The sequence below is a fragment of the Symphalangus syndactylus genome, chromosome 12 (genome assembly GCF_028878055.3).
Source record: "Symphalangus syndactylus isolate Jambi chromosome 12, NHGRI_mSymSyn1-v2.1_pri, whole genome shotgun sequence".
Taxonomy (NCBI): domain Eukaryota; kingdom Metazoa; phylum Chordata; class Mammalia; order Primates; family Hylobatidae; genus Symphalangus; species Symphalangus syndactylus.
In genome coordinates this window covers 79210719-79232285 of record NC_072441.2, presented here as the reverse complement: position 1 = coordinate 79232285, position 21567 = coordinate 79210719, and the positions used below count along the sequence as shown (strand labels likewise).

General features: G+C 51.2%; 1 protein-coding gene across 1 annotated transcript; it reads right to left on the bottom strand.

Annotated features, from left to right (window-relative positions):
- Positions 1–293: 293 nt before the first annotated feature.
- On the bottom strand, positions 294–15636 carry ANXA9 (annexin A9). Its single transcript, XM_063626352.1, has 14 exons — positions 15303–15636; positions 14278–14362; positions 13467–13557; positions 13235–13331; positions 12300–12394; positions 11976–12089; positions 11694–11784; positions 9986–10065; positions 9742–9801; positions 8474–8558; positions 8242–8337; positions 8087–8145; positions 1677–1799; positions 294–1101 (listed from the first exon to the last, which is right to left on the bottom strand). The coding sequence occupies exons 1-14, from the start codon at positions 15397–15399 to the stop codon at positions 1039–1041; spliced, it is 1236 nt and encodes a 411-aa protein (XP_063482422.1). The 5' UTR covers positions 15400–15636; the 3' UTR covers positions 294–1038.
- Positions 15637–21567: the final 5931 nt, after the last annotated feature.

Sequence of the window (21567 nt, the reverse complement as noted above, 5' to 3'; positions counted from 1 at the left end):
ACCTCCACTTCCCGGATTCAAGCGATTCTCCTGCCTCAGCCTCCTGAGTAGCTGGGACTACAGGCATGCGCCACTGCGCCCGGCTAATTTTTGTATTTTTAGTACAGACAGGGTTTCGCCACTTTGGTCAGGCTAGTCTTGCATTCCTGACCTCAGGTAATCCGCCTGCCTTGGCCTGCCGAAGTGCTGGAATTAAAGGCGTGAGCCACTGCGCCTAGCTACGTGTCATTTCTAATATAGCCTGCAGGGGGAACCAAAGCCTGACTTTTTGTTTTTGTTTCTGTTTTTGTTTCTGTTTTCTATGGGAAATAGTGCTCTCATGGGAGGTGGGTTTCCAAATCTCTGCTTGGACACATGAATTTGAGGGTTGTGCTCTCCACTAACCCAAGAATTCCCAGGCTGGGGAGGGTAGCTTGGCCCTCCGCTTGCTTCCCAGTTCATACAGATGGTCCTTTGCTCCCTCTATTTCTCACCTTGTTCTAATGCCTGTTTCTCAATTATTTTGCCTGAAGTTTCCTGGAGAATGAGGGTGAGGGGAGACCTGGAGAGGGAGACCTGGGTGTTGATTACTGTAGCACTAAGGCAAAACAGGATTCCTGCTGAATAGCCAAGTGCACATCAAAGGCACCTCCAACTCCAATGCCTCTTCCCGGTCCATGTCCTGCTCCACCCAACCTTCAATCAGGGAACACAAACAACAGTGAAGTTTGCCAAAAGAATTCAAGTATCAGTGAGATGTTCTGGCCAGGGTATGAGGGATGAGTGAGGCAGGAGGGATGAGTGAGGCAGAAACTATCAAAGACAACTCATTTCCCCACACCCAAGAAGGAGCTGGATGACCCAGGTACAGATATAATTTTGAGATGGGAAAATTAAGAGATTTTAAATAAACAGTTCCAGCCTCAACAAGAAGCTAGCGAATGTGGTGCTCGGTGAGGGGTTATTCTACTTGGAGGCCCAGCTGGTCTCCCAGGTTCAGCCAAACACGGAAATCTCAGATCCTCGGATATCATGTGGGGTGGGTGGGGCAGGGAAGTCTCACATGTCTTCAGCCCTGCACAAGGCCAGGAGGGCTGACTGGCAATCCCCTTTCACTACATCCTGCAGACAAGGGAATTCAGTGTTAGAAAGATCCACCACCACTATGGCCCAAGTACTCTCTCCCCTCCTTTGGGCTGGTCCATCACAGTTCATCTGGAAGGGAAGGGTCCTGCCGGGAGCTCAGAGTCTTGCACTACATTAACCAAAGACTCCTGGGTTTTCTTTTCTTTTTTTTTTTTTTTTAAGACGGAGTCTCGCCCTGTCGCCCAGGCTGGAGTGCAGTGGCACGACCTTGGCTCACTGCAACCTCTGCCTTCTGGGTACAAGCGACTCTCCTGCCTCAGCCTCCTGAGTAGCTGGGATTACAGGTGCACGCCACCATGCCTGGCTAATTTTTGTATTTTTAGTAGAGACGGGGTTTCACCATGTTGGTCAGGCTGGTCTCGAATTCCTGACCTTGTGATTCGCCCGCCTCAGCCTCCCAAAGTGCTGGGATTACAGGCATGAGCCACTGCGCCTGGCTAACTACTGGGTTTTCTGTGGGGCAAGAATATGCTCAGCTGTGTGCAGGGAGTGAGGGTGGAGGTGAGGGGTGAAGGCCTGAGGCTCCAGGCTAAGAAGTAGCCAAGTTTCACCTGGAGAGAAGAGTAGAGGGACTTCCCAAATTTCTTCTTGAACTCAGCTCTGATACTCAGAAGGTCGGTCTCACATCGAGAGATAAGGATGCGAATCAGGACTTGGTAATTGGGCTCAGTTTCCTAGTAGGGGAAGAAAGAGATGGGGGATAGTTAGTGAGAGTCTCACTGAGAGTAGGGGTTGAATTGCATGGAGGGTTATTGTAGGAAGGGGAGGCAAGGTGGGAGTCAAGGGATAAGAGTGTACATTATACATTATCTCGGGACAAAAGTTATCTTTGTCCATCCTCATGGAAGATGACACAGCAGGAAAGATCAGTCTCTGTGGGGGCAGCTTGAGTATTTCCTTCCACATGTCTTTCCTGCCCCTACCATTAGCTTAGAGCTGTGTACCTCCAGAATTTGGTGGTGAGCAGCTCCAAAGATAGGTACACCAGGAACGCTAGAAAAGATTTGGTGCATATAAAGACTGCCAGCATGAAAACCAGGAAAACTGCTTTTAACTTTTAAGTGAATATCCAAGGAGGATATACCTGCCCTATCCCTATACTGAGCTGATGGGGCTCTGATAGGGATCAAGGTTGTGTGACTTCTGGTTCTGATTCCAACCCAATAGGGCCATCTCACAGCCCCATCTCTGCATATTAGTTTCTCCAGCTGGACCCTTAGGCTGCAACATTGCTATCTTCCTCCTGTACATGCAGCAGGCCTGTTTTTTGACTAAAGAAAGTAATGAAAGATTCAGTTTAGAAATAACAGGCCAAGCACAGTGGCTCATGCCTGTAATCCCAGCACTTTGGGAGGACGAGGTGCTATGGATCATCTGAGGTCAGGAGTTTGAGACCAGCCTGACCAAAATGATGAAACCCCATCTCTACTAAAAATACAAAAATAAGCCGGGCATGGTGGTGGACACCTATAATCCCAGCTACTTGGGAGGCTGAGGCAGGAGAATTGCTTGAACCCAGGAGGCAGAGGTTGCAGTGAGCCAAGATCACACCACTGCACTCCAGCCTGGGCAAGAAGAGCAAAACTGTCTCAAAAAAAAAAATAAAAAATAAAAAAGAAAGAAAAAAGAAATAACAGGCCAGGTGTGGTGGCTCATGCCTGTAATCCTAGAACTTTGAGAGGCCAAGGCAAGCAGATCATTTATGGTCAGGAGTTCGAGACCAGTCTGGCCAACATGGTGAAACCCCGTCTCTACTAAAACTACAAAAATTAGCCAGGTGTGGTGGTGGGCGCCTATAATCCCAGCTACTCAGGAGGGTGGGGTAGGAGAATTGCTTGAACCTGGGAGGCGGAGGTTGCAGTGAGCTGAGATCACACCACTGCACTCCAGCCTGGGACAGAGCGAGACACCGTCTCAAAAAAAGAAAAGAAATAACACAGGTACAAGTCATCAAAATCCTGAATTATAATTGATTATACTAACTAATGTGTTGTTATGAGAGATTTCTAAATAAAAACTTTTAATTGTAAAATTCCTGTTTTTTTTTTCTGTGCACCAGTGTTGTCATCAATTCCTCATATCCTCATTTTCAGAGTTTCCTGAGTCACTTTACTCACAAGACTCTTCCCAGAACTGCCTACAACACTTACTTAGGGCATCCCAACAGATCATAAACTCCTTTGACAAAACAAAAGAAAATGAAGTAAAACAGGATGCTCCAATTCACTTAGACTCATTACCTAATTGTCAGTGGACCTAATGTCTACTTCATTTTAACTTTTATGCATCATTAGTTTTGTATTGTCATAAAGATTGCCAATTGCTACCCAGTATCCATTCTTCTCTTCTTCCAATGCTTGTTACTCTAAAGTTACAGAATTGGGCAAGAGTCACTCATTAACTGAATACTCTCATTGTTGTACAAGTATTCTTTTTTCTCGCTCTGTCACCCAGAGTGGAATGCAGTGGCGTGATTTCAGCTCACTGCAACCTCCCCCTCCCGGGTTCAAGCAAGTCTCCTGCCTCAGCCTCCCAAGTAGCTGGGGCTACAGCACGTGCCAAATGCCCAGCTAATTTTTTAATTTTTAGTACAGATGGGGTTTTACCATGTTGGCCAGGCTGGTCTCAAACTCCTGACCTCAAGTGATAGGCTCGTTTCAGCCTCTGAAAGTGCTGTGATTACAGGTGTGAGCCACTGCACCTAGCCTTAAATATATATATATATATATATATATATATATTTTTTTTTTTTAGATGGAGTCTCACTCTGTTACCCAGGCTGGGGTGCAGTGGTGCGATCTCAGGTCATTGTAACCTCTGCCTCCCAGGTTCAAGCAATTCTCCTGTCTCAGCCTCCCAAGTAGCTGGAAATACAGGTGCACACTACCACACCTAGCTAATTTTTGTATACTTAGTAGAGACGGGGTTTCACCATGTTGGTCAGGCTGGTCTCGAACTCCCGACCTCGGGTGATTCACCTGCCTTGGCCTCCCAAAGTGCTGGGATTACAGGCATGAGCCACCATGCCTGGCTTAATTATAATATTTAATCATATACCTGGCATTGCATGTGGCCCTAGGATCTTCATCAGGAACATTAATTTTTACTACAGATTGGTCGAAATTTGTCCTGAATCAGCCATTGCTGATTTTCTGAAGGTTGTTTTTCTGAATAGATATTCTTCACAATCTATGTTTTCGTATATCTACATCTCTCTCATAAAAGAATAATACAGGATGGACGCAGTGGCTCACGCCTGTAATCCCAGCACTTTGGAAGACTGAGGCTGGTGGATCACCTGAGGCCAGGAGTTTGAGACCAGCCTGGTCAACATGGTGAAACCCTGTCTCTACTAAAAATACAAAAATTAGCCGGGCGTGGTGCGGGCGCCTGTAATCTCAGCTACTCGGGAGGCTGAGGCGGGAGAATTGTTGGAACCCAGGAGGCAGAGGTTGCAGTGAGCCAAGATCGCGCCATTGCACTCCAGCCTGGATGACAGAGCAAGCCTCCATCCTAAAAAAGGAAAAAAAAAAGTTTGCCACCAGCCTGGCCAACATGGTGAAACCCTGTTTCTACTAAAAACAAAAAAATTAGCCGGATGTGGTGGCGGGCAACTATAGTTCCAGCTACTCGGGAGGGTGAGGCAGGAGAATTGCTCGAACCCGAGAGGTGGAGGATGCAGTGAGCCGAGATCGTGCCACTGCACTCCAGCCTAGTGACAGAGTGAGACTCCATCTCACAAGAAAAAAAAAAAAAAGAAGAAGAAGTCCGGGCATCTTGGCTCAGGCCTGTAATCCCAGCACTTTGGGAGGCTGAGGCGCGTGGATCACGAGGTTAGGAGTTAAGGAGTTAAGGACCAGCCTGACCAACATGGTGAAACTCGGTCTCTACTAAAAACACAAAAATTAGCCAGGCGTGGTGGTGAGCGCCTGTAATCCCAGCTACTCGGGAGGCTGAGGCAGAAGAATCGCTTGAACTCGGGAGGCGAAGGTTGCAGTGAGCCAAGATCGCACCATTGCGCTCCAGCCTGGGTGACAGAGCGAGACTCGATCTAAAAAAAAAAAAAAAAATAAAAGAATAATACAGATGTATCATGATTTTTTCCTTTTTATTTTTTATTTGTTCGTTTATTATTTTTTTTTTTTGAGATGGAGCGTCACTCTGTCGCCCAGGCTGGAGTGCAGTGGCGCGATCTCGGCTCACTGCAAGCTCTGCCTCCTGGGTTCAAGCCATTCTCCTGCCTTAGCCTCCAGAGTAGCTGGGACTACAGGCGCCCACCACCATGCCCGGCTAATTTCTGTATTTGCAGTAGAGACAGGGTTTCACCTTGTTAGCCAGGATGGTCTCAATCTCCTGACCTCGTGATCCGCCCGCCTCGGCCTCCCAAAGTGCTGGGATTACAGGCGTGAGCCACCGCTCCTGGCCTGTTTATTTTTTTTGAGGCAGGTCTCACTTTGTCACCCAGAGTGGAGTGCAGTGGCATCATCTCAGCTTACCGCAACCTCTGCCTCCAAGGCTCAGGCGATTCTCCTGCTTCAGCCTCCCAAGTAGCTGAGATTACAGGTGCTCACCACTACCCCCTGGCTAATTTTTGTATTTTTAGTAGAAATGGGGTTTCACCATGTTGGCCAGGCTGGTCTTGAACTCCTGGCCTCAAATAATCCACCCGCCTTGGCCTACCAAAGTCCTGGGATTACAGGCATGCGCCACAGCGCCCGGCTCGAGTTTTTCCTTTTTAAAAACAATTCAGAATTAGCCAGATGTGGTGGCCCACGCCTGTAATCCCAGCTACTTAGGACACAGAGGCCGGAGAATCACTTGAACCGAGAAGGTGAAGGTTGCAGTGAGCTGAGATCACGCCACTGCACCCCAGCCTAGGCAACAGAGCCAGACTCTGTCTCAAAAAAAAAATTTCAGAAAAATGGGCCTATGTTATTTTCTGACTACCACTTCCTTTTTTTTTTTTTTTTTTTTTGAGACAGGGTCTTGCTCTGTTACCCAGGCTGAAGTGCAGTGGAACAATCACAGCTCACTGTAACTTCTAATTCATGGGCTCAAGCAATCCTCCCACCACATCCTCCTGAGTAGTTGGGACTAGAGGCAGGTGCCACCATGCCTGGCTAATTTTCTTCTTATTTTTGTAGAGACGAGGTCTTGCTATGTCGCCTAAGTTGGTCTTGAACTCCTGACCTCAAGCGATCCTCCCACCTTAGCCTCCCAAAGTGCTAGGATTACAGGCGTGAGCCACCATGCTTGGCCCCTGACTACTACTTCTAAGATAAATCTTTCATCTACACTCAAGAGTGTGGGTCTTGTAATCCAAATACACTACAAAATCATCTACTGCTGGGATAGTTTGTATTTATGACAGGAATTTGGACAGATAAGTACAACTCTTCAAATGAATCTTAGTGTTGACTCATTATAATAATACAGGCTTTATTGGGCAAGTATAATAATCTACTGTCAAGATAGAAATCTCTAGATGACAGAACAATTGCTTATATTTACTAACTTTTGGGCAATCATCAACATGGCATGATGGCTTCTCAACCAGTCTACAGAAAGCTATTCCATCTGCCAAAATGATAACTACTTTTTTAGTCTGACTGTGTCACCCAGGCTGGAGTGCAGTGGCATGATCTCGGTAAACTACAACCTCTGCCTCCCAGGTTCAAGCAATTCTCCTGCCTCAGACTCCCAAGTAGCTGGGATTACAGGTGCCCGCCACCATGCCTGGCTAATTTTTGTATTTTTAGTAGAGACAGGGTTTCACCACGTTGGCCAGGCTGGTCTCGAACTCCTGACCTCAAGTGATCCATCCACCTTGGCCTCCCAAAGTGCTGGGATTATAGGTGTGAGCCACTGCGCCCTTCCTGAACTTTTTATTTATAGATTTTGGGGGACAGTTCTACTAATAGGAGACCTAATTCAATCAACAGAATGACTGGATTCTATTGGTGGAACCACTCAAGCCACAGTCAGCAGTTTAAGTATGGATAATATGGGCTGGGCGCAGTGGCTCACGCCTGTAATCCTAGCACTTCGGGAGGCCGAGACGGCTTGATGACCTGAGGTCAGGAGTTTGAGACCAGCCTGACCAACATGGTGAAACTGCATCTGCTAAAAGTACAAACAATTAGGATGATGTGGTGGCGGGCGCCTGTAATCCCAGCTATTTGGGAGGTTGAGGCAGGAGAATCGCTTGAATCCAGGAGGCAGAGGTTGCCATGAGCCGAGATTGTGCCACTGCACTCCAGCCTGGGCAACAAAAGCAAAACTCCGTCTCAAAAAAAAAAAAAAGTATGGATAATGTGGAACAAAATCTGACCAGTGTGGAGAAAGGGGGCCTTGGGTGCTAAGAGCACTTATGTTATAGCTGACAAGGAGTGGACACAGGATGGTCAATATCTTACATCGTGAAGTGTTGTGTAGGGAGACTGTATAACTTACTAGCTACATGACCTCAAGCAAGGTACTTAACTTCTCTGGGCTTCAGTTTTTTCATCTATAAGATACGGATGGATATGGTTGTGAGGATTAATCGAAATATGTGTGCCCTGCTCAGGATAGGCTGTGGCACACAATCAGCACCTGCAAAATGCCAGCCCTTGTCATTATTCTTGCTAGTGTTATCACCATCACTCTGGCAACAACTAAGCCTGCACAAGGCACTGTCTTACAGAGCAGATTCATATCTCTATTTGGACACCTAGACATTAACAAGGCCAAAATGTTAGTTTCAGGGCCCCTGGGAGCCAACTAAGTTAGTTCTCACCACAGCTCATTCCTCCACCCCTGTGTAAGCCCTGGTGTGTAAGCCCTGGTGTGTAAGCCCTGGGAAGGAGAGCAGCTTGAGGTTTAGACGGTGTATATAGGATGGTTACATTAGCAGCAAGCTGAGACTTCCTCTCTCCTCCCCAGTTTCTGTTCTGGGGAGGGAAAGGAGTGCCCTTCTCACCTGGAGGGCTTGATGAAGTTTGTCAGCAAAGTACAGTGGTGTGTTCTTGATCACCGAAGCTGGAAACAAAGATGGAAGGATGGAGGTTCACAACTAGGGCCACAATCTCCCATCCCAAGAGAGACTTACTTCACAAATCCTGAGCAGGCCCCTACCTAGGCCGAGCAGAGCCACCTGGGCATCTCCATGGAAACGGTTCTGGACAGCCTCCTCCAGCTCTTGCCCAGTGCTCTGCTGGTACTGATCAAACACTTGTGTGTGTAGGAGGCAGTTAGAAAGATGGATGGGGGATTAATTATCTCTGGAAAGGATGGGCCCTCCCCCAACCTTCCTCAGCCCAAACTCATCATTAGAGCAAGCTAGGGAGACAAGAAGGCTTGTATGTACCTCGGATGAGGTGTTCAGGATTTCGCTGGGTGAAGACTGGGACCCATGTTTCCTCTCTGCTAGGTCCTTCTGCCCGCTGCAGTGCCTAGGAGGGAGGAATGAGTCAGGGAGGAGTGAATCAGGATCATTTGTGGGGGCTTAGAGAGCCACGGGTATGATGTTCCAGAATCTATCATCATCATGATGGAAGTGGGATTGAGGGTGGAAAAGGATTTTTTTTTTTTTGAGATGGACTCTCATTCTGTCACCCAGGCTGGAGTGAAATGGTGTGATCCCAGCTCACCGCAACCTCTGCCTCCCAGGTTCAAGCGATTCTCCAGCCTCAGCCTCTTGAGTAGCTGGGATTACAGGCACTCACCATCATGCCCAGCTAATTTTTGTATTTTTAGTAGAGATGGGGTTTCACCATGTTGGCTAGGCTGGTTTTGAACTCCTTACCTCAAGTAATCCACCTGCCTCGGTCCCCCAGATTGTTGGGATTATAGGCATGAGCCACCACAACCAGCCAGAAAATTTATTTTAACTCATAAACTAGGTTTGTGTGTGTGCGTGTGTGTGTGTGTGTGAGAGAGAGAGAGAGAGATGGGGTCTCTCTCTGTCACCCAGGCTGGAGTGCAGTGGCATGACCAGGGCTTACCTCAGCCTCAACTTCCCAGGCTCAAGCAATCCTCCCACCTCAGCCTCCTAGCTAGGTGGAACTAGAGGTGCAGCTAATTTTTTTAAAATATTTTGTGGAGACAGAGTCTCATTATGTTACCTAGGCTGGTCTTGGACTCCTGGGCTCAAGTGATCCTCCTGTTTCAGCCTCCCAAAGTGCTGGGATTACAGGTATAAGCCACCATGCCTGACCTACTAGTTGTTTTTATGTGTTTTTATTTTATGTTTTTTATTTTTTAAGAAAGAAATAGGGCTAAGAGAGGGCTCTGCCCTTACAGCCTCACAGCTCTATTCACTGATTTGGAAAAATCCTGGTACCCGAGGATTAAATAATCCCCAAAACGTCTGACGAGGCTTTCTGCCCCCAAACGCTCATGAGGAGAATATGTCGGTTGATGAGCTCAGGAGTCAGAGGCTAGATGAGTGAAAAGTCTTCAGCTATGATGCTCCCTGACACCTCCTGCCCCTACCACATAACTGAGAACTCCCTCTCCAAGGCAGGGACGGGTTTGCAGGACAAATGGGCACGTAGGTCACCGGCTCTAAGATATGGTGCAGGAAGGCATCTTACGTGCATGGCGGCTGTGCACACTCCTAAACCCCCTGCTCACCTGGACATCTTGTTCTGCCAGATTATAGTCAATGATTCCAGAGTAGCTGTCACGGTCCCCCTGGGAGGAGAAACTGTTCTTAGAGGGCTCTTTGAAGGGCACCTTTTTATCTCGACCAACAAGCGAAGCCTGGTCTCCCCTAAAGCCCTCTCTTGTCCATTACAGGACAGCAATGCTCCCTGCTCCAGCGTGTCTCCTCGCCTGGTGAATGTGACTCCCTTCCTTGCAGGTCAGTCCTCCTCACCTTGGCCAGGGCCAAGAGCAGGTCCTGCAAGATGCCACTGGTCTCAGACGTGATGTCATCCACAGCCTCCACCTGGAATTCTGGGGTGGGGTGAGGAGCTCTCTGAATCCTCCTGAGTTTTCCTAGTGTAGATATCCCCAGGACCTGCCAAATGCCTGACCCGCTATGCCCTGCCAGCCCTGCTAGCCCCTGCTTGGAATAGCTTGATGGCTGCTGGTTCCCAGGATGTAAGGCACAAGTACCATCACGGCCACTCTAAAAACATCTCTAAGTTGTGAGGTGTGCAGTGGCTTCATCACCAAGCACCAACCTGCTGGGCAGGAGGCAACCATTATTAGAGTTGGGGCCAGGCAGTGAAGAAGAGCTAGGGAAACCCATATTATAACACAAGATGGCTAGGACCTGGCACCCTCGTTGGAGGTAAGGAAAATTGATATGAGAGGTGGGATATGAAGAAGGAAAAGAGCAGGAAAGGGAGAAAAGGAAAGAGACAAGAGAAACAGATACAAGAAGGAAGGAAGGTAGGAGAGGGATTAAGAACATAGGCCACGGCTGGGGCGGTGGCTCATGCCTGTAATCCCAGCACTTTCAGAGTCTGAGGCAGGAGATGGCTTGAGCCCAGAAGTTCGAGACCAGCCTCGACAACACATCGAAACCCCATCTCTACAAAAAATACAAAATTTAGCTGGGCATGGTGGTGGCACACCTGTAGTCCCAGCTACTTAGGAGGCTGAGGTGGGAGGATTGATTGAGCCCAGGAGGGTCAAGGCTGCAGTGAGTCATGATCACATCACTGCACAACCTAGGCTACAGGGCAAGACCTTGTCTCAGAAGAAGAACATAGGCCAAGATTAGACATCAAAGGAAAATTGGGGAAAGCAAGAAAAAGAGGTGGGGGTGGGGGAAGGGGTGGTAAGATGAGGATGGGAAAAAGCCACAAATTAGTGGGTGAGACACTTGTAGCCAAGCAAGGCCAGCCATCAGGGGCATGAAAGGTGACACCCATGACTCAGAGGGCAGATTCCCACCTTTCCCTCAGGCTGCAGCACAGCTGGGTTCAGCTTGGAATGTGGTGTGATGGCAGGGATGGCAAGGGGCTGGGAAGGTGACATGAGCACCTTTGGGACTGTCACTTTGGAATTTGCCTTGGAGCTCCAGATTAAGATGGTTAATCATTGCTTCTTTCTCTTTATTTGTGTGTGTGTGTGTGTGTGTGTGTGTGTGTGAGAGAGAGAGAGAGAGATGCTCTCACTCCTGTCACCTAGGCTGGCGTGCAGTGGCAGTGGCACGATCTCAGCTCACTGCAGCCTCAACTTCCCAAGCTGGGGTGATCCTCCCACCTCAAACTCCTGAGTAGCTGGGACCACAGGCGCACACCACCATGACCAGCTGGTTTTTTTGAATTTTTAGCACAGATGGGGTTTTCCTGTGTCACCTGTGACTGGTCTTGAACTCCTGGGCTCAAGCGACGTGCCCACCTCAGCCTTCCAAAGTGTTGGGATGCCCGCTTCTCTTTTTTCAATGATCACATCTGGCTGTCTCCCCTGAGAGACTGAGGCACTGGTGGGGGCAAGAGGAAAGACCCCAAGGGAATAGAACTTAGGCAGCCAGGTTGCCAGATAGCTCACCTATGGGGAGTACAGGAGAGGAGCGGACTGTCCTACAGCCCCTTCTCCAGCACCTGGGACCCCTCCCTCTATATTTTTACCGTGTTTGTAGACTGCCAGGCACTCCTGCAGCTGGGGTGGGGTTCGAGTAGCAAGAATTTCAATGGCCACATCCACAGCAGAATTTGAGGCCTACAAGAAATTGGGACTCTAGTCTCAGACTGGCCATGTCATTAGGATTGCAGACAGAGGGGCAGACGCTGGCTGCTTCTCCTTCTAAGGAACAATATGGGACGACGAAAGGGGGACTCTCGTCTTGCAAAAGCAAGGCTGACAGCCTTCTCCCTTCCCCAGACACCCCAGCAAATCTCCCCTCCTGCTACCTTCAGAGCTGTCCTCAATTCCTGGGCGTCAAACTGGGCTGCAGGCTGCAGCAGAGCTATCACGATCCTCTCCAGGTTGCCAGAAATCGCTGCCTGTAGAGACTTCATCAGGTCCTACAATAAATGGTCCCCACAGCAGAGGGACGGGGGTGAGGGGCAGGGCCCCAGAAGTGTGGGGAGGTTTGGGAAGATTTGGCTGGTTTTCATCTCAGGCCTGTTTAGCCAGGAAGCAGGGGCTGGCCTCAGCAGCTGTTGCTGTCTCTCGAGTCCTCCAGGGCGTTTCTCACCCCAGTCCACTGCTGTGGGAGGTCAGCATGGCTTCACCTGTTGGGTATGCTCCTGGAAGTTTCGTGAGATGAGCTGCCTTTGCTCTCTGCTCCGGTTGGTCAGCACGTCCACAATGGCACTGCGGTCCACTCCTGAACCGAGATAAGGGCTGTGCTGTGAGCAGGGTCTTTACATAGTGGGATGCTCCTACTCCTTGGAGGAGGGAAGGCGCTCCAGGAGAGGGCTAGGAAGGAAAGGAGCAGGGGCTGTATCACCCCCACTTCCATTTTATCTCAAAAGAAGTTGCAAATAAAATGTCAAAACAGCATGCAAATCTGACCCAGACCAAGGCAAAGGTGGCCTGGTGTGGTGGTAAAAAAAAATATATGACTTGCGGGGATCGGCTGACCTAGATGAGAATACCACCTCTGTCATGAGCTGAGTGACCTTGGGCAAGCCTCTTAATCTCCCTGAGCCCCAGTTTCCTCATCTGGAAAATGGAAATAATAAGCCTTGCCTCGCAGGGGTGTTGTGAGAACGGGTTTGACACACCTACTGTGGTGCCTGTCATACAAGAATAAAGGCGTTCTGGGCCGGGCGCGGTGGCTCACGCTTGTAATCCCAGCACTTTGGGAGGCCGAGGCAGGCGGATCACGAGGTCAGGAGATCGAGATCACGGTGAAACCCCGTCTCTACTAAAAATACAAAAAAAATTAGCCAGGCGTGGGGGCGGGTGCCTGTAGTCCCAGCTACTCAGAGAGGCTGAGGCAGGAGAATGGCGTGAACCCGGGAGGCGGAGCTTGCAGTGAGCCGAGATTGCGCCACTGCACTCCAGCCTGGGCGACAGAGCGAGACTCCGTCTCAAAAAAATAAAGAATAAAGGCGTTCCACAAACATTTCTCCAACATCACTAGTTCCTCCTTCCTGGCTCCTCCTTGGTCTATAGATTGGCTCTAACGGGCAGTCTCAAGTGCCGGGGGAAAGGGGCTCACCTTGGCCAGTAATGGCCCTCAGTAGCCTCTGCGCATCCTTGTCCACGCTGAAGTTCAGGAAGGTCCTGAGGGTGCCCAGGGTCCCCCACGCTGCAGTCTGCGGGAGCACCGGGTGGTCGGCAAGGGCCACAGCCAGGCTGCCTACCCCTCCTCAGCATAACCTCAGGGCCTGTCCTCTCACAGCCTGAGCTGAGATATTAAAAGTGATCTCTAAAATCCCAACAACCCCTACCTTGCTGGCCAGGCCCAGGTGGCTGAGGATCTCCTGGGTGAGGGATGGTGCCATCTTCCCGCCAGTCACAGACATGGTGCTACTGGCTGCCCTGGGGAAGGAAACAGGAGCCCACAGAGCTGAATTTCCTGGCCCTTCAGGGACTCCTTATGATGCCCCCAAGACCCTGGAGCCTGGGTTCCAGTCGCCTGTTCCTTTCCTTGCTGCAGGAAAAAAGATCAACCTGCTTAGGCTTGGAGCCAGAACTGGAGCTGAAATGGTGAGGTAAGAGGGGAGCCCCCACCTTCCCCACCTCTCCCCGCTCCTTTAGGAAGTGGGGATTGATGCGGGATGCTCCTGGACCAGGCGCCAACCTTCCCTGATGCCAGGGTCAGCACCGAGGCTCCTCAGGCCTTGGTCTGCGGTAGATGCCTCCTTTCTGAGGTCCATGGCCCTCCTTCCCGGGCCTGGCTGGAGTCTCCCAGGGCAGTGCAGGGGAGCTGAGGTGAGGTGGCAGGATTAACCACGCAGAGTGGGAGACAACTCCAAATAGCGTCTTCCCCCCGCTGCAGCCCCAGCTGACAAGCAACCCTCAATTCCTGCCTATACAGCTGCCTACCTGCTCGGCTGCCTTTCACCCTAGGAGCCACAGGCTGGAATCTCTAGGTCAGCAGGTGCAATCTCTTAGCTGATGTGAGCAAGAGTTCTTGCAAGTACGTGGATGGCTGGACAGGAAAGGAGGCACTCTCATGTTGGAAAAGGAAACTCATTTCTCCCTCCCCCAAGCAATCAACAAGGCCTCCTGGCATGGGGCCGTGGGCCCAGTACTTACTCAAAGGTGTGAGAGGCGAGGTGGGTGTCGTTGTTGTGGCCTGGTAGCTTGCCTGTGTGAGCACCAGCTCCGGCTCCGGTGTGGCCTGGTAGAGGAAAGCGGGGGCATGTGCAGCCTAGGCTGAACAGCCAGTCAGATGACCTCTCTTAGGAACCAACCCAGCAGTTGTCTGACTCTGGCCCCTCCCAGACGTGGGAGAGGACTGGGCTGCACAGAGTCCCACATGCAGACACCTTCCTGTCCAGCATCTCTTCTCCCAGGAACTGGGCCTCAACCCATGTGAGTGAACTCTACTCAGCCTCTCAGCGGCTCAGCCTCAAACACAGGAGGCTTTATGCACTGCCTTCCCTGTGGGTCCAGGTGGGACCACAGAGGCCTAGTCTCAAAGTCCAGCTTCTGACCTGGCTCTGCCTCTGGCTCCAGCTCCCTGGGAGGCAGGTCAGACAGGCTGCAGGCTGATTTCAAGGCTGATAGGGAAAAACCTGTTGGGGCACATACCAGCAGGGCACCCCAGCCTGCACCCCAGAGGGGGTCCTAGCCCAGAAACTCCTCCCTTGACTGCTGCCTTACTAGAGCCAGCTGGCCTAGGTGGAGAGTGCCCAGGGATTGTTTTTATCTGTGGAGAAGGAAGGGCACAAGTTTGGGAGTGGAAGCTGATGAACAGAGTCAAGAGAGAAAAATGCAAAGGGTGTTACCTTCAGAGGGAAGCTCTATGCTCCCAAAAGGCAACAGGGAGATGGGGGAGGCTCCCTCGCCTGGTTTCTTAGATTGCTTCTGTTGCCTTTTGGCAGCCTAGGCCCTGTGGCTGTTTTAGCTGCAGGTGATGCAACCTCAGCAGCTGGGCTTGAGGCTGTCTCTGCACAGAGCAGCAGGTGAACAGAACTGCAGAGCCCCTGCCCCGCCATGCAGCAGCTGCTCCAGCCTCACAGCTGGCTCCCTCAGGTCTAAACACAGTCTCTTTCCTGCCAACCTGGAGAGCCTGGGTAGGGGCGGGGCACAGGAGCTAGAGCCCTGCCTCCACTTACTCCTCTGCCTCTCTCCCAACTCAGGAAGGCCTTCACTGGGATTCCTACATCCCTGGAGGAGGGATCTGCAGTGGCTCCACCACACTGAGTAGACCATGCTGGAGGACACGCCATGAAAGGATATTTCTGTGGCGGTAATCACTGCTCCTCACTTTTCTCTCCTGTTAAAGTGGAAAACATGCACCTGTGTCAGAACTGGAGAATGAGGGTTCAATACCTGGCTCTGCTACCTATGTTCTATAAGCTTCACTAGTCCTTTCAGCTCTCTAAATGGGAGGATTGAGAGAGACGGAGGCTGTGGGACATGCTGGGGCCTCCAAGGACAGGTTTCCTGGGATGATTAAATGAAGTAATGTGTCCACTAAAGAACTTATCCATGTAACCAAACACCACCTGGTCCCCAAAAACTATTGAACTAATAAAAATAAATAAATAAATAAATAAGGTAATGTGGCCAGGCATGGTGGCTCACACCTGTAACCCCAGCACTTTGTGAGGCCGAGGCGGGTGGATCAGGAGGCAGGAGATGGAGAACAGCCTTGGCTAACACAGTGAAACCCCGTCTCTACTAAAAATACAAAAAATTAGCCAGGCATGGTGGCGCACGCCTGTAATCCCAGCTACTCGGGAGGCTGAGGCAGGAGAATCACTTGAACCTGGGAGGCAGAGCTTGCAGTGAGCCAAGATAATGCCACTGCACTCCAGCCTGGGAGACAGAGTGAGACCCCATCTCGAAAAAAAAAAAAAAAGTAATCTGTGTAATTGCATGTGGCAGAGAAAAGTGCCTTGTAAAGTAGGGGTGTTAGATTAAATGAATAAATATACAGGACATGCAGCTTAATTAGAATTTCATGTAAATGAGGAATCATTTGTTGGTACAAGTACGACCCAAATATTTCATTAAATATACTAACATTTTTTTTAATTTTTTTTTTGCACACAAAATAAATATTTTCTAAAAGTACATACAAACAAAAAGATGCATATCAAACATATTAGGAAGGTTGCACATGGGAAGACGGGGAATAGAAATGGGGGGTGGGAATTAAAGAAAATAAATGAGAGAGGGACTTTGTATGGATCAATGATAATAACTCAATCCTCTATTTGACAAAGAAGAAGGAGAAGGAAGAGGAAGAAAAAGAAAGTGGGATAAAGGATCAGAAAGGGAGGAAAATAGAAAAAATTAGAGTATGACTCCAGGGTAGACCTGTTTTGTTGTCGCTTGGTTGGTTGGTTGGTTTGTCAGTTGTATTTTTCATATGTTTCGCCATGTTGGCCAGGCTGGTCTCGAACCCCTAGCCTCAAGTGATCAACCCGCCTCGGCCTCCCAGAGTACTGGGACTACATGAGTGAGCCACCATGTCCAGCCCCCACATTGCTTCTGGCCTCTGTGGTAGACCTCCCAGACGGGGCGGCCAGGCAGAGGCGCTCCTCACATCCCAGACGGGGTGGCCGGGCAGAGGCGCTCCTCACTTCCCAGATGGGGCGGCCGGGCAGAGGCGCTCCTCACTTCCCAGACGGGGCGGCCGGGCAGAGACGCTCCTCACTTCTTCCCAGACAGAGCGGTCGGGCAGAGACGCTCCTCACTTCCCGGATGGGGTGGTGGCCGGGCAGAGGGGCTCCTCACTTCCCGGATCCCAGACAATGGGTGGCCGGGCAGAGGCGCTCGTCACATCCCAGACGATGGGTGGCCGGGCAGAGGCGCTCCTCACATCCCAGAAGGGGCGGCCGGGCAGAGGCGCTCCTCACATTCCAGAAGGGGCGGCCAGGCAGAGGCGCTCCTCACTTCCCAGACGGGGTGGCCGGGCAGAGGTGCTCCTCACTTCCCAGATGGGGAGGCCGGGCAGAGGCACTCCTCACTTCTTCCCAGACTGGGAGGCCGGGCAGAGACGCTCCTCACTTCCCAGACGGGGTGGTGGCCAGGCAGAGGTGCTCCTCACTTCCCAGACCATGGGCGGCTGGGCAGAGGCGCTCCTCACATCCCAGACGGGGTGGCCGGGCAGAGGCGCTCCTCACCTCCCAGACGGGGCGGCCGGGCAGAGGCGCTCCTCACCTCCCAGACGGGGCGGCCGGGCAGAGGCGCTCCTCACCTCCCAGACGGGGCGGCCGGGCAGAGGCGCTCCTCACCTCCCAGACAGGGCGGCCGGGCAGAGGCGCTCCTCACCTCCCAGACGGGGCGGTCGGGCAGAGGCGCTCCTCACTTCCCAGACGGGGTGGCGGCCGGGCAGAGTCGCTCCTCACATCCCAGACGATGGGCGGCCGGGCAGGGGCGCTCCTCACATCCCACACGATGGGCGGCCAGGCAGAGACGTTCCTCACTTCCTAGACGGGGTGGCGGCTGGGCAGAGGCGCTCCTCACCTCCCAGACGGGGAGGCCGGGCAGAGGAGCTCCTCATAACCCAGACAATGGGCGGCCAGGCAGAGACGCTCCCCACCTCCCAGACGGGGCGGCGGCCGGGCAGAGGCTGCAATCCCAGCACCTTGGGAGGCCAAGGCAGGCGGCTGGGAGGCGGAGGCTGCAGCGAGCCAAGACCACACCACCGCACTGCAGCCCGGGCAACACCGAGCACCGAGTGAGCGAGCCTCCGTCTGCAGTCCCAGCACCTCTAGAGGCCGAGGCGGGCAGACCACCGGAGGTCAGGAGCTGGAGAGCAGCCTGGCTGACATGGCGAAACCGCGCCTCCAGCCAAAGGAGAAAAACCAGGGAGGGATGGTGGCGCGCCCCGGCAATCCCAGGCAGCTCGCAGGCCAGGGCAGGGGGACGCAGGGAGCCTGCAGCGAGCCGAGTGTACTCCAGCCTGGGCCACAGAGGGAAGAAAAGGAAGGAAGGAAGGGAGGAAGGGAGGGAGGGAGGAAGGAAGGAAGGAAGGAAGGAAGGAAGGAAGGAAGGAAGGAAGGAAACGTTTTGTTTTTTTGAGGCGGAGTCTCGCTCTGTTGCCCAGGCTGGAGTGCAGTGGCATTATCTTGGCTCACTGCAAGCTCCGCCTCCCGAGTTCAAGCGATTCTCCTGCCTCTGCCTCCCGAGTAGCTGGGATTATAGGCGCCTACCATCATGCCTGGCTAATTTTTTGTATTTTTAGTAGAGATAGGGTTTCACCATGTTGGCCAGGCTGGTCTCGAACTCCTGACCTCGTGATCCGCCTGCCTTGGACTCCCAAAGTGCTGGGATTACAGGCATGAGCCACCGCCTGTAATTATTATTTTTTGTTTATCTGAAATTATAGTTTAACAGTGTGTCCTGTATTTCACCTGACAACTCCAAAATGGAACTCAGTCTCAGCATGGTGGCTAAAAGCAAAGCTTCTAGAGCCAGACTTCTCAGAGTCGGGATTCTGGTCTTCTGTGTGACCTTGGGCAACTATTCTGTGCTCAGTTTCCTCATCATCAACAGACACTTAATAGTGTTTACGTTACAGGTTGTTGTGAGAATTAAATAAATACAGTGCATATACAGCACTTAGAAGAGTTCTGGGCACAGCACCGTTAAGTAGAAATGTCACAATGTTATCTAATATTTAACAATAAGTATTGTTATATGGTAACTGTTACTGTTGTTTATTACTTACCTCCTTAAGAATTCCGATCTTGGCTCGCTTCTGAAACTTTACTTGCCAATCCCCAAAATGGCCACAAGAGGGCGCCAGCAGCCACTGAGAGTCTCGAGCCCCCTCGTGACCCCTTGAGGTCTCTGGCTCCAGCCCCACGTATCAAGGGGCTGTCTCAGCCCACTTGGGAAGTGCAGCCTCCTGAGGACGCCAGGTTCCTGGGTGGAATTGGTATGCAGGTAGCATCAGGGGAAGAGCCTCAGGTAGATACCTACTCAGGGGAGCCGCCGAGGCTGACCTCAGACACATGCAGGAGACTGGGTGACCGCAGTTAGGCTGGGTAAACACGGTACTGCAGCTCTACAGCCAGGGTCCCCGGGGCCCTTGGCTTTCTGTACCCTTCAGAGTTTCTTCTGGCTACCTGCCCAGCAGATTTAGGGGGAACTGAAGGAAGTGTGAGGCCTCCTGTTTCCTCATGCCAAATCTCTCCAAGGGACTCCTGGCTGGCCTGCCAGTCTGAACTCTGAATTTGGAGAAGACCAACAGAGGATCAGTCACATGGCAGAAGCGAAGTCCTTGCCTGTGAGGAGTGTGTGTGTGATGTGTTCACAATCGCTGCATTGAAACCTGCTACAAACTCATTCCTCTCCCTAGGTTTTGTTTTGTTCAACTTCAGGGCCGGATTGCAGTTGTTTACAGATGTACTGATCACCTCCCTTCCCCATGTTGTACATTTTAGAATTGCAGAGTTGGAGGAAATCCTAGAGAGGATCTAATCTACCACCTTTTCTTTTCTTTTTTTTTTTTTTTTTTTGAGACGGAGTCGCACTCTGTCGCCCAGGTTGGAGTGCAATGGCGCGATCTCGGCTCATTGTAACCTCCGACTCCCTGGTTCAAGCGATTCTCCTGCCTCAGCCTCCTAAGTAGCTGGGATACAGGCATGCACCACCATGCCCCCCTAATTTTTGTATTTTTAGTAGAGACGGGGTTTCACCATGTTGGCCAGTCTGGTCTTGAACTCCTGACCTTGTGATCTGCCCGCCTTGGCCTCCCAAAGTGTTGGGATTACAGGCGTGAGCTACTGCGCCCAGCCTCTAACCTACTACCTTTTCATTACTGACTCAAGTAGTCTGAGTGACTTCCCAAGGCCATGGAGTTGGAACTAGCATCCATGTTTCTCAGCTGCCTCTCAGTGTTTTCTTCATCCCTCAATGCAGGCGAGGCAGATTTGGGCTCCCTCTCAGTGGAATACAGGGGAAAGGCAGCCACACACACCGCCTCCACTGTTCATGCATGTCCACCTCTTCAGCCTCCAAGTCCCACACTGCTTTTATTTATTTATTTATTGAGACCGAGTCTCATTCTGTCACCCAGGCTGGAGTGCAGTGGTGTGATCTCAGCTCACTGTAACCTCCGCTTCCCAAGTTAAGTGATTCTCCTTCCTCAGCCTCCCGAGTAGCTGGGATTACAGGCACCCACCACCACACCCAGCTAATTTTTGTATTTTTAGTAGAGACAGGGTTTCACCATGTTGGCCAGGCTGGTCCCAAACTCTTGACCTCAGGTGATCCGCCCACCTCGGCTTCCCAAAGTGCTGGAATTATAGGCATGAGCCATGGAACCCAGCCTTTTATTTTTTTATTTTTGAGACGGAGTCTCACTCTGCTACCCAGGCTGGAGGGCAGTGGCATGATCTCGGCTCACTGCAACCTCACCCTCCTAGGTTCAAGCAATTCTCCTGCCTCAGCCTCCAAAGTAGCTGGGACTACAGGCATGTGCCACCATGCCTAGCTAAATTTTGTATTTTTAGTAGAGATGAGGTTTCACCATGTTGGGCAGGCTGGTCTTGAACTCCTGACCGCAGGTGATCCACCCACCTCGGCCTCCCAAAGTGTTGGGATTACAGGCATGAGCCACCACGTCTGGTCCCTACGTTGCTTTTCTGCAAATACTTTCCATTGCCTGATTTCAGAATACACAGAAACTCCTCTTGGCTATTTTACCTCTCTTTTAGGAAATGTTTCATCCCCGAAACTCCTGGCCCCTGAATCTCTGTTAGGTACTGGCTAGGCTCTGCTTCTTACCCAAATAGGCTTCAGTGTTAACAGTTCCACCTGACCTGAAAAAACCTACCTTCCACATTTGGGCTCCATGTATACTTGCCCATCCACAAAGCCTGCCCAGATATCTAAACTCGGGGCTGAAGGCCTGGAGATGGCCTGTCCTCTCCTTGGGACACCTCAGCAGCCCATACAGAGGAAGTGAGTCACTGTAAGGCAGGCAGCACTTGGGGCACTGTGGGCGTGGCCGTGCCAGCCTGCGTGTTGGGGGATGGGTTGGAAGGGTGGTGATCACAGTGTCCGGTCCAGCCAAGGCAAGTGGTGTGTGTGCTCCCCAAGCGTGTTGACAGAGCTGGTCACATCATCCCAGTGCTGGCTGAGGCCCAGTTTCCCCTTCTCCATCCACCTTCTCTTTTGTCTCCTGGGGGAGGAATATACCCTCTTATCTTTATTTCTCAGGCCCTGGTTATCCAACTTCTGCCCCAGAACTTCCCCTCCCCACTGCTATCTTAAAAAAAAAAAAAAAAGTTAACCAGTCTTCAGTTCTCCTGAGGAAGCATTTAAAAAGTCTGGTGGGGACTATATAGGAAAGCCTGGCACTTAGGAAAACCACAAGAAAGGGATTCAGAACTAAAAAAAGGAAGATGAATAGGACGG

Excerpts from the sequence above, each read along its gene's own strand:
- ANXA9 (XM_063626352.1), bottom strand. The coding sequence starts at position 15,399 with ATGGTCTACTCAGTGTGGTGGAGCCACTGCAGATCCCTCCTCCAGGGA. Across the intron at positions 14,363-15,302 it reads GTTGGGAGAGAGGCAGAGGA|GCCACACCGGAGCCGGAGCT; the intron begins GTAAGTGGAGGC and ends TTCCTCTACCAG. Across the intron at positions 10,066-11,693 it reads CCTGGCAGTCTACAAACACG|AATTCCAGGTGGAGGCTGTG; the intron begins GTAAAAATATAG and ends ACCCCACCCCAG.